Source organism: Sander lucioperca, chromosome 14, assembly GCF_008315115.2.
Source record: "Sander lucioperca isolate FBNREF2018 chromosome 14, SLUC_FBN_1.2, whole genome shotgun sequence".
Taxonomy (NCBI): Eukaryota; Metazoa; Chordata; class Actinopteri; order Perciformes; family Percidae; genus Sander; species Sander lucioperca.
Window position 1 is genome coordinate 2,791,633 of NC_050186.1, and position 12,372 is coordinate 2,804,004.

Sequence of the window (12,372 nt, forward strand, 5' to 3'; positions counted from 1 at the left end):
GAGTGTGAGTGAGTGTGTGTGTGTGTGTGTGTGGTGTGTGTGTGTGTGTGTGTGTGTGTGTGTGTGTGTGGTTACGTCCCTAGAGAGATCCAACTGGCTGTCAGCCAGCAGGAAACCTCTCTCTGTTTCAGCAAGAATGATGACTAAATTCTTATCCACTCCAGCTGGTCATATAGTATACATTAGATGGTCCATATCAAATACAGACACTACATGACAGAGAGGCCACTTGCTCTGTTTGAAAGAGCAAGGTAGGTGTGTGACAGCGGCAGAGTAAGGACCATAAAACACAAGGCCTTTGGGGACAGTTGTCCTGCAGACTGGAGACAAAATATGAATGGATGTCTGAAAACGGCTTACTGGCTTTCTTCACTCCTTAATTGTTTTCAACAAATTCCAGTAGCATTAGGTGTTTCAGAATGAGAAGTCAGCACTTCCTCTGGCCATTAAATACCGTTAAGGAGGTAAATCATTGGACGTGATCCATTGGAACTATTTTGTCTTTTGTTTAAACCAGTGTTACGACTTTTTCCAGCTAAAGGCCTCCTGCCGAGTGCTAAACCACAGCTTAGAAAACATGATCCTAAATCGTCAATGGGGTGATTTGCCGCCTTTCCCTTTTGGCATATTATTGTGGTATTGACCTAATCCCACACAGTATATTCCCATGGGAATAACACACACAGTTTAGTTTAAGATGACCATTTCTTAGAATTTTTTTAATGACACCGCACCCAGAAAATAATGTGTAAGCTGAGCTCATATTCAAGCATTCTCAACTGTCCTCAAACACTGTGTCTTACCGTTGATCCCTTTTCTCCAGGTGGTCCGGGATGGCCCATCTCCCCTCGATCCCCCTAAATATACATGAGCACAATGTTCAGTCTTCAAAGTCACCTTGTGCGGACTTAAATGAATACATTTACAAGGAAAGAACAAATTATTTTACCTTCTCTCCTGCCAGTCCCGCCTCTCCCACAGGCCCGATGAAACCCACCAAACCCTGAAATACACAGACTCAGTGTTGGATGGATGAATGGATAGACATTTGGGGGGGAAAATGGAAGTGGCTATGTCAGCGTTTCTTACTCTTTCTCCCATGGTTCCAACGTTTCCTGTGACACCGGGCTCTCCCTGCAGAGATATTACAAGTCATTTGTTTACAATAATTAAATCTTTAAATATTTTTTTATATTTTGAGTAAAAGAGCAAAAAAATCATACAAGAGTATTAACTTTATTCACCTTAACTCCCTCTGGCCCAACTTTCCCAGGAAATCCTTTCCTGCCCATTCTACCCTGAAAAAAAAGACAATGATGAATAGTTAATTGCAAGACACTTGCCAGTTAACGGATCATTAACATTCATTCCAAATTCCTGATGAATATAAAGGATCTGCTTCTTATGAGACGACAGTTTGAGGAGAAAGCTGGGAAGTTGTCTGCAGCTGTTGCAGCTCACTGTACATGCCGCTGAAACGTGCAATGGCGTGCACAGGTAATGCTGACAGTACATTTTGGCATGCTGTGAAAGTGTTCAATGACTGTAATGTTCCTCTTGCACAGACAGTAATTCCCGAGGTTAAGAGGGGGGCTAAGTGCTTTTTTTTACCAGCAATAACTACAGGTCAGAGACGTCTAAGCCAAACTCCTAAAGACTGAGTGACTCAACAATTCCAAAGTTCACTCCAGAAAGGTTGCCAGCTTTCATAAAACAGTACAGACTAACACTGTATTTCACTCAGAAGCACACAGTAAAAGCAGATTATTGTAGTAACATGATAATTAATAAGAGCTGTCCAGGATTTGTGACTCGTTATCACAGATTTAGATTTATGTTGCTAACTAATCGCATTAACAAAAGAAAGGAAGACTAAGAGAAAGAACAGAAATTGCACAAAGAGAGAGGGATGGAGAGGAACTGAGAAGGTGACGGAGATGGTAAGAAAAGGGAGACAGAAGGTAAAGAGAGGTTGCCATTCTGAGCGGAGCAGTGAAGCTAAAAGACAGCTGGCTGAGGAGGAGGACGAGTTGGAGGACCTGTGGCACCTGGCCAGAGATCAATCACAGCTCCTGAAGGAGTCATACACCTCTTCCCCTCGGATGGAGGAGAGAGGGGGTTAGAGAATGAGACGAGTGAGTGTGTTGGAGACAGGGGGGAGAATGGAGGGGGCTAGAGTGAAAGAAAGTACAGGGTGACTGTAAGTAGGAAGAAGATAAACTGATGAAGAAAAACAGGTAGGACCTGGGATAGTGAAAAAAAAGCAGCGTTAGAAGAGAATGTTTGAAAGCATGTCTATAATTGTATTGTAATTTTCTTTGTGATTCAATGAAGCATTTGAGAAATAACATCAACAAATATTTCTGCAGTGACCCATTGACATCTACCAGCAGTTTTTGGCAGCTACAAATCTTTCCACTTATAAACATGGTGATGGCAGTTATCACCCCCTGGTGGCCAAGAATATGGACTACATGCAGTCCTTCGTTGTGAGAGGACTATCGTCATAGCCATAACAACCTCCATAAAACACCAACTATATATACCTACAGCTTCCCTTCAATGCAAACCAAGAACAATCCATAATGAAGACCTACTTTATTACCTCAAATACAATTCAGATTAACTCTCAAACAAACTTTGGGATGCACAATTAAAACTGAGCAGTTCAGTTAAACTTCATACTGTATAGGTGGCTGAGACTACAAGCAAGTTTGACGTGATATAGAGTGTATTGATCGTAGTATGATATTACACATTCAATGACTCATGGAGATTTACATTAGTTGGCTTTCACTGCAGAGGTAGCTAACACCATGCAAGGATTTCATGTTCAGATAAATACACTGTGAATGACTTTGAACAGAAGTATGTAGCTAAATCTGTTTGCATGCTTTAGCTTCATACTTCTGTTGGGTTTCCATAGACTCAGTGATATTTCTGTCTGTCCCTGTCTCTTTCTTTGATTTGTTTACCACAGATATACAAAGGATATGGAATGAAACCATAATGATGCACACAATAGATGGTTTGATTTTCTTGAATGTTTACAGTTTAAACAAACATGCAAACTTACAAGAGTGCACTGCACACACAGACTATGACTAAACACACATGGATGTTATTTTCTCACATGCTACACTTGTAACAGTGATCCCTGTTATCAGCTCTCTCTCTCTCTCTCCTTTCCACCAGCCAGGCAACACCAGGTGTTTATCTCATAACTCACCTCCAGTCCTGTTGGCCCTGGTGGTCCGATCGGGCCCTCATCTCCCTGGAAACAGATGATATTGATCTTAGCATGAATTATGTTTGGGGACATAAAGCAGCCTTCAGCAAAGAGAAGCTTTGTGCCATTAAACTTTTAATGCCTTTTGGCACTTTGTGGTCGTTCTGATGTGGGTGGCAGTCTGACAGTCTTACCTCTAAGCCCGGCACCCCTCGAGGCCCCGGTAAACCTCTGGCCCCTGGCTTTCCCTGGATGTGTAAAAAGAAGTCAAATGAATGCTAATGTATAAAAGGTAAATGTGGTATTTACACAGATGTTTTAGCCATGAGTGGTGTGTCTGTCGGCCAGTATGTCCATCACTTTAGTGCAGACTGAAATATCTCAACAACTATTGGATGGTTTATCATGACATTTTGTATAAACATTCATAGTCCCCAGAGGATGAATCCTTATCACTTTGTGATTGTGATAACACCATCATAAGGTCAAATTTGTTCAATACTTTTAGGGCTAATTAGCAAATGTTAGTATGCTACCACACTAAAGTAAGATGGTGAACACTGTAAACATTATACTGCTAAATATCAGCCTGTTAGCATTGGAAAAGCACTGCTGCACCAATATACAAATATAAATAAATATAAATACATAAAACCTCACAGAGCTGCTATCATGACTACAGACTCTTGTCTTTTGTTTTAAAACATTCAGCAGTTCATAGACTCAGCCAAGATGATGGTTTTGCTCACCTTTGGTCCTTCAAGGCCATTCTCTCCCGGTGGTCCCATGTCACCAGGGAAACCCTGTCATAATCAATAAAAAATGTTTTTCTTCTATTGTCTGTCTGAAATGCAAACTCACACATTCAATGCAGAAATGTGGCTACAAACCTCAGGGCCCGGCGGTCCAGGTGCACCAGCAGGGCCTCTCTCTCCTAACTTTCCCTGTGACAAAGACAAACGAGAACAAGAGAAATGTCTTAAAGGAATAGCTGGATATTTTTGGGAAATATGCTTATGCGTTTTCTTGCAGAGAGACTTACATGAGAAGCTCATTATCGCTTGCATATCTGTTCATTCAATATTAGGCTACAGCTTGTAGAGCCTAGAGGTGCTGGTACGTGGATTTTGTTACCTTCAGACAGAGTCGGGCTAACTATTTCCCCTTGTTTACAGTCTTTATGCTAAGCTAAGCTAACCCAACCGGCTGCTGGCTGTAGCCTTATACTGAACGGACAGATATTAGTGTTGTCAGTCCCAAAATCATTTACATGAAAAGCATTCTTTTCACTAAAGCCAAAGCTAACCTGTGGTCCTGGTTTCCCACGGATGCCTGGTAACCCTGGAGCCCCCTGGATGCCCTGTCCAATACAAACACAACATGTAAAAAATAAGACAGTCGGACAGTATTCAGAAGCAAAGAGCAGAACCCGAAATAAGAAAACATTAGACATGCATGACTCTGCTCAGTATGTCTCTTATCTCTTGGGACGACTCTCTTTTATGATGCTAAAAGGGTTAGATTTAACCTTAGCTTGCTTACACACAGAAACACATACACACACACACACACACACACACACACACACACACACACACACACACACACACACAAATGAGGAGGGTTTACATAAGAATTTCCATAAGCTAGACAGCAAACATCTGGCTAAGTCATTTAGCAAAGGCACAGTTCTGCAACAAAGGTTGTGTAACTCTAGATGGGTGTTTTGGAGGCAGCATGCAGGTCAGTGTCTGTGCGTGAACATTTATGACATGCACATAATGTGTTGCAGTGATCTACCTTGTCTCCTCTGTACCCAATCTCCCCTTGTTCTCCGGGAATCCCAATGTCACCCTGACAGAGAGAGGAGGAGACGAACAGTAGGACGGATGAAGTGCGGACAGAAAAAAAGAGAAATGGAGAACATTAGGGGGAATTGTAACATCCTACTTTGTCAATCACATTCAGCTTTTTCGACAGGCAATACTAATTACTGCTCTGTACATTATGAACATTCACACACAATGAGACTAGTTCATCGCATTAGCCAAGTTCTTCATGTGCCGTCAATCTGTCTTATGAAAGGCACTATTGGCAATTATTCAATCCTGTAAACCCACGTCTTGTAGAATAAGCCAAAGTTCAACCGATTAGTCAATTAATTATTTTAACTCTATTCTGAGTAGCCTCCTCACAAATGTAAAGTGCATACTGTTGGTATATTCTTTTATTCATTAGAAGCTAAAGTAACTAAAGTTGTGCAGTAATGTTTCATTCAACTCTGGCACATCACTTCTTCTTTTCTTTCATTTTCAAATCCGGAAAAAGTCTTTTATGTCTCTATCTCTGCTCTTAGGAAGAGAATTATTTTAAGATTGTCTTAGCTTACATATGGGATTCTATTCATGAGTCTGACCAGTTCCTAAGATTCAGAGCATTTTAAGCAGTTACCAATACTGGCCTGGTCAAGTTTAAACAAGCTTTTGCTAAGGCCCCTAAGTTGTAAATCCTCCCGTCTGAGTATCGCAAACATGCAAAGCCAGTGTTCCTATTTCAAATTTTCTGTTCCTTCTTCTTTTTCTGGCATTGTCCTAATTCTTTAAAATTCTTTTCAATTATAATTTAGAAAATATTTTACTGTTTTATGTATTTTAGTTTTCTCTTAACCATGTATTTGGTTAACATTGTCTTTTAAACAGTAACAATGTGTAACATTGTTTATAAAGCTGCTACATATTTACATTAAACTTAAAGGAATAGTTTGACATTTTGGTAAATATTATTATGCGCTTTCTTGCAGAGAGTTAGATGAGAAGATCGATACCCCTCCCATGTCTGTACAGCAAATATGGAGCTGGAACCAGCTGCTGGTTAGATTAGCTTAGCTTAGCTTAAAGACTTACTGGAAACAGGGGAAACAGCTAGCCTGGCTCTGTCTGAAGTCTTAAAAAATCTGCACACCAACACCTAATATTTAGTTTGTTTAATTCACACACAAACTGAAAAGAGCTGGACTATTTCTTAGCCAGGTGCAATGACTTTCAGAGTTTTGTCGTCACTGTGAGGTTGCCAGGCAACCAGCGCAGACTCCAGGAAGTTACTGCACCCAGACAAGAAAAAGTCCCACACATAACCCCCAGTAAAAACCCCAAATAGTAATTTCATACTTCTTTTTTTACCAATAAAATAAAAATGTAATTAAACAAACAAGATATAATGTGAGCTGTTGAGGTGCTGGTAAGCAGATTTTGTTACCTTTGGATGGAGCTAGGCTAGCTGTTTTGCCCTGTTTGCACTGCAGTCTTTATGCTAAGCTATGCTAACCGTCTCCTGGCTCCAGTTATATACTGAACCGACAGATATGAGAGTGGTATCGATCTTTCAAAAATGTCAAACTATTTCTTTAAAATGTATTCAACAGACCGCCTCCTTGCTGACTGCCAAAAAATGAATCATATCACAAAATGTATTTCATAGAAATTACATAGAAATTACTTATATGGAAATTAAAGAAACCCATCCCATCTCATGCTTTATATAAGTATGACAATCATCAGAAGTTTGCATCTGTGTGGTTGAAGGTGGGACCTAGTGAAAACATGCTCTATGTCTAAAGGTTGGACAGAGATGGCTACAATAGGATACAAAGTACATATCCATCACATGCTGCTCAAACACAGGCCAATAACAGGAATATTCAGATCACCTTATCACCTTTCAGTCCTGGTTCTCCTGGATTTCCTGGCACCCCCTGTAACAAACACCAACAGATGAGTTACAAAGGGACCCCCAAAAACGGAAAAACACCTAAATGTATTAAAGTGCACATAATATCATTAAATGACAGTGCAAACAAGACAATACAAGTTAGTGAAGGTAACAGTTTCCATGTGTGTGTGTGTGTGTGTGTGTGTGTGTGTGTGTGTGTGTGTGTGTGTGGGATTACCTTCAGTCCATTAGGTCCTGGAAGGCCCATCTCTCCCAAAGGTCCCATATCACCCTGCCGCCAGAAGAGGGGACAAATAAGAAATTCAGATTCAGTGATATCATTCACAAAGTACCGATAAACACATGTCTCAGACCCCTAATTTTTATTTAACATACAGACACAATGAGTACACTCTAGTTCACTTTGGCATTCATTAAACGTAAGAAGAAGCCTCATAGTCTTGCTTCCAGATTATCCAGGCGGCCATCACATTGCACACAACACAAACACAATGAAAACATGATGATAATATACGACTTAAAGATAAAGACTAGATCTTGCTGCCTGAAGCCAAGCATGTGTTTCATCTGAAGCCTGAATCCAATGATGTGGATGTAACCAATAAATGCTGAAGGTAACATCTGTCTGCATCTTAAATATTTATCTCTCTCTGAAAACTGTAGTATCTGCATGTGTGACAGAGGATGTTATTGAATTGAATAAGATACTGCCAAATTGTCCCTCACACAAAGTCACTTAATTTTGGTGCTGATGGTTGAAAGGTTAAAAGGTTTCTCCTTCTTCAGCTGGGAAAATCTTATTCTAATTGAGAATATAAAGTTGTACTCATACGTTCCCTCTAAAAATAACAGTATGTGTTCTATGGCTGTCCCTATCAACCACATATTTCCTGCTTACCTATCCAAATTGCAGAAATGCATAAATACAATATATTATCCTGTCTAATGTGTTGAATTGAATAATTGAATTCAGATTTCTTGGTTTCTTATAAATGCATGCCACAGGGGGCGCCCAGGTTCAATTCCGGCCAACCTTTTCAACCTCCATCATTTCAAAGCAGGATAAGAGGAAGATGGTGTCAACTGCCAAGTATGAGATAAATAAATATAGAAAGATAGAGAGAAACAACGAAATAAAATTGTACTGCTGTTCAGAAAGTCCCTCTTCTTCTTCTTGAGAAGTTGTCCACATAAAATACTTTCCTTTCCTCAACAGTGGCCTGCCTTTCTCCAAAGTTCAGGCCTGCAGTCCCCAGAGAAGGGTGTTTGCATATTTATATCTTTGAAGTGCAGCTCAGTTGCTGCTGCTGTGTGTACTATACAGTATACTGTAGGGTCAGATGGATGCAGATGACACGGAGCTCAGAGCAGAGCTGTAATCAGAGAGTCCTCCAATTACAGGCCTACTACCACCACCGGTGGCCTAGAATAGACTGGGAGGAGCGGCAGCGACGGATGAAGACGGGACACGACAAGAGAAACCAGGGAGACATTATAATCAGACACAATTATGTGGCTATCGGGCTGAGCAGGAATGAAGGGCAAGGTGATGGGTGGGCACGGGGAGTTCCTGTTAAAAAAAAAGTTAGTAAGAGAGAGAGATTCAAGAGAAAAACAAGATGCCTCATTAAGGTCTGTTTGATCGATCACTGGATCACTGTCACATTTGTCACGAGAGGAAATGGGAGGGACAAAATGCATAACTCAGACTTTACAATTATGGCGAAAAAAAACATTCTCTTCCGTCTTGGATTCCAAAAACAAGCCACTTTCACAATTTTAGATATGTTTACAGCAGTAAAAACCTACAGAGAGTGGTTAGTTTCCCACCAAAAGTGGCTGGCAGTGTAAATGATGATGAGAGCTAATTGAGGTTTTTTCAATTAAGCAGGCATATTATGTTTCATTTAAATACAGTCCCTTATAGCTATGTATTTATGGAATAAGTGTGTGGGAATATAGGATGTTTAGACTAAGCACACCGACTACACACAGAAACACACACAAACTGCTACTCACAATAAGTCCAAGAACTCCGTTTGGACCGGGGGCTCCCAGCTCACCCTAGTCAGAGAGGAGGAGAAAGATTCAGTGAGATGAAGGGAGAGGGAGAAGGAGCAAGTTTCTGGGGTTATTGGCTCCTTTTAAAACAAACATGCTCAGAAGAGTGGCTCAGTGTTCATCACAGCTTATGAGAGGGGGCTGTGTGCATGTCTATGTATGTGTGTGTGTGTGTGTGTGTGTGTGTGTGTGTGTGTGTGTGTGTGTGTCTGAGGTAAAGGTGGAGGGGGATGTTAGCCCATCGTCCCACTAAGGCTTTTTTAAATCAGCAAGTTCGTTCTCCCTCCAAAAATGAAAGACACAGAATTTTGTACAGACATTCGTGTTACTCGGAGGACGAATCCTAATGACTTCAATGCTCCCCTGACTTTCCACTAGCACCACCAGCTGGTCAAAATTTTCACTTATCCATTCATGTTTTCAAAACGATGTATTGTTGTGGCTCCTGACCTTTCCTCTAGCGCCACCATGAGGTTGACATCTTTGATTTTTAGTGAAATGTCTCAACTATTGATCCGCTTACTTTTCATGGTACATGGAACATGGTAAATAACCTGCTGAACATCAACATGTTAGCATTGTCATTGTGAGCATGTTGGCATGCTGATGTTAGCATTTAGCTTAATGCACCGACTCATTGATCCATTATCTGACTGAGGTTCGGCAAATAAAAATCTATGGCCCTGACCATGTCTCTGAAATATCAGTAGCCTAACTGTGCTGTGTATTGATAAATCCATGGTGCTGTCTGTGGTGCTGAAGCAGCAGACAGATTTGTGACTTTTCTCGGATTCCTGCCCTTCTGTCAGATTTGTCTTGGATCTATTATATTCTCTAAATTATATAGCTAGGGGAGAGGATTATGGGCGCTTCGCTAGTCGCAGGTGAAGAAAACATTAAAAATTACCAAATCGCCTACTGGGTGTGTATTTTGTAAAGGTTGTCACCGTGGATTTCATGTACAGATTATTCAAAATATGGGCTAACATCTGATGCATTTGATGCATAATTCACACTCTGAAAGACGTGGCCTTGCTCTCTGGGGGGAAACAAGCAGCAGGGCTGAGAAAGGAATTATTTGGGGTTCAGTTGTGTGTGATCTACAGGACTGTACCATTGGAAAAGTCAAGGATGTATGAGCAAAGTCTTTCTTCAAACATGAATACGCTTTATGTTTATGAGTGTGTTAAAGAGAAACTTGCTGATGCGTTTCTGTTTTCATTTTAGAGTTTACCACTCTGACTGATGAAGTGCTACATTTGTCAGAATGACAATATCCAGAAATAGTGAAAATGCTAAGATCAAATAAGTAGATGCCTTCCAGCGACAAACTCTTTGGTGACATGTCGTTACTAAATTGGGAACAATTACTCAAAACATCCTATTACATAATTTACTATTCTTGGATATCACCTCCTAATAATACTGCATGTATGTGTGTGTGTGTGTGTGTGTGTGTGTGTGTGTGTGTGTGTGTGTGTGTGTGTGTGCGTGCGTGCATGCATGTATTTTTGTGTGTGTTGGCGGCCAGTTTACATTGGAGAATGGAAAAGGTTGCATTTGAAAGCCAAGCCAGCTTACTGGTCTCTGCTTACTGCTGCAGGTTTTTGAAAGTGACTGCCAAGTAAAATTATCGAGATAGGATGAAATAAAATACAGCAGTAAAACTTCCAGAGCAAAAAACTAACTTTAAATGAAAGAGAAAAAAAACTGCAGGACTGCTAGGTGATTTACTCACCTGCACTGCCAATATATCAGTACTAAAACAGCAGGGGGTGAGTGAAACCACTGCTCTGTTTGTGTGTGTATGTGGGAGTGTGTTTGTGTGTGTGTGTAAGCATGTGGATTGGTTAAGTATTTAGGTGTGTAACTGTTTGTGAGTAACTGAGTGTGTGACATACTGGCTCTCCATCTGGTCCAGGTGGTCCTCTCTCCCCAAAGTCCCCTGGAAACCCCTAAGGACGGACAGAGAGAGAGAGAGAGAGAGAGAGAGAGAGAGAGAGAGAGAGAGAGAGAGAGAGAGAGAGAGAGAGAGAGAAAAGCTTTTATGTTCGGCTGCACACTAACAGTGACAATCAAACTCAGACATCCATTAAATGTAAAGGGTCCTATTCTTTTATATAATTAGCATACTGGCTGCTTTATTAAACATGTGCTATTTAATTATTTGGCCACTTTGTAGCAAACATTTTCTTATTTACACATCCAGCAGATACAGAGCAACATTTGCTTTCATGTGGAGTCGTGTTTCTGGCCACCTTTTCAGTTTTGTTTAGTCTCTACCAACTCCTGAGGGAAATATCTGGCTCTTTAGTTATGTAAGTTAAGTTAAGTTATGTACCATAAAACCAAAACAATGAGCTGAAAGTTGCTATAAATCTCCATAGAGCTGAGGGGAAGATAAATCACATAAAAGTAGTAATTTGATCTATTGTCAATAAAAAAAAACATTTTGGTTATAGCCGCTTTAATGTACAGTAAAAATAGTTACTGCAGATATAGTTCTGCAATTACAGAATTAAAGACACCTGTTGTAAAATATGACAAAAATGTGCTTTTCATTGGAGGAGGGTGTGTTTAAATTATGGAAATTATGGCGTAAATTTAACCATGGAGTCAAATTTATAGAGCATGTGTTCACAAATACCGCTGACTGTTACACAACCAAGAGTGCTGCTACTGTAATTCCACAGCAATTATAACAATTTGTCTGAGTCAAACATAACATTAGATATAAAGCAATCTGAAATATGTACAAACTAAGAGCATAATTGCCCCATTATATGCATTAAATCTATCAGCTGTAGGGTGTGGGCAAACAACTGTTCTATTTAGGCTGAGTACACTTTCTAAATGCAACAAGAGAGCGCCAAGTAATTACTCTGTCCATTTAGCAGTAAACGGGATGCTAATCTGAGGTATGCTAACAGTTGGTGGTGAAGCAAAGACAAACCACATCTGCAGAAAGCACAAGAGCCAATGCATCTTAAACCTAGACCATCCAGAAACACTCATAATGACTAGGTCCTGCTGTTGTGGCCTCCACACATTGTTCCAAAATGGTAATTACTGTAGATACCTTCAGAAAATGGCAGTTATTTTTGTAATAGTAGAGATGTTTTAGATAAACAGCATGCATATTTATTTTAATCTGTGGCTTGCTTTAGAATAGAATCTGCTGACTAAATGTAACTGTTTGTATTTGAGTTGCAGTTTTGGATATTTTTGACTTCATATTCAAACAAAAATAAATCCTTGTGACTGATGGTATGCTAATTTTCACGTATCCTTCCATCTACTGACACATCCCTTCAGGTCAATGACACGGACAAAACTTACTAAATGCTGTAATT

At 40.2% G+C, this 12,372-nt stretch overlaps 1 protein-coding gene across 1 annotated transcript in view; it reads right to left on the reverse strand.

Annotated features, from left to right (window-relative positions):
- col27a1a (collagen, type XXVII, alpha 1a) overlaps positions 1 to 12,372 on the reverse strand; it is a 72,511-nt gene that overhangs the window by 20,517 nt on the left and 39,622 nt on the right. Inside the window, exons 13-26 of the mRNA XM_031317772.2 lie at positions 10,921 to 10,974; positions 8,978 to 9,022; positions 7,176 to 7,229; positions 6,936 to 6,980; positions 5,030 to 5,083; positions 4,536 to 4,589; positions 4,120 to 4,173; positions 3,979 to 4,032; positions 3,424 to 3,477; positions 3,230 to 3,274; positions 1,245 to 1,298; positions 1,090 to 1,134; positions 950 to 1,003; positions 804 to 857 (exon numbers count right to left, since the gene is read on the reverse strand). Of these exons, the coding sequence (XP_031173632.1) occupies positions 804 to 857; positions 950 to 1,003; positions 1,090 to 1,134; positions 1,245 to 1,298; positions 3,230 to 3,274; positions 3,424 to 3,477; positions 3,979 to 4,032; positions 4,120 to 4,173; positions 4,536 to 4,589; positions 5,030 to 5,083; positions 6,936 to 6,980; positions 7,176 to 7,229; positions 8,978 to 9,022; positions 10,921 to 10,974 (720 nt within the window). The remainder of the gene's footprint in view (positions 1 to 803; positions 858 to 949; positions 1,004 to 1,089; positions 1,135 to 1,244; positions 1,299 to 3,229; positions 3,275 to 3,423; positions 3,478 to 3,978; positions 4,033 to 4,119; positions 4,174 to 4,535; positions 4,590 to 5,029; positions 5,084 to 6,935; positions 6,981 to 7,175; positions 7,230 to 8,977; positions 9,023 to 10,920; positions 10,975 to 12,372) is intronic.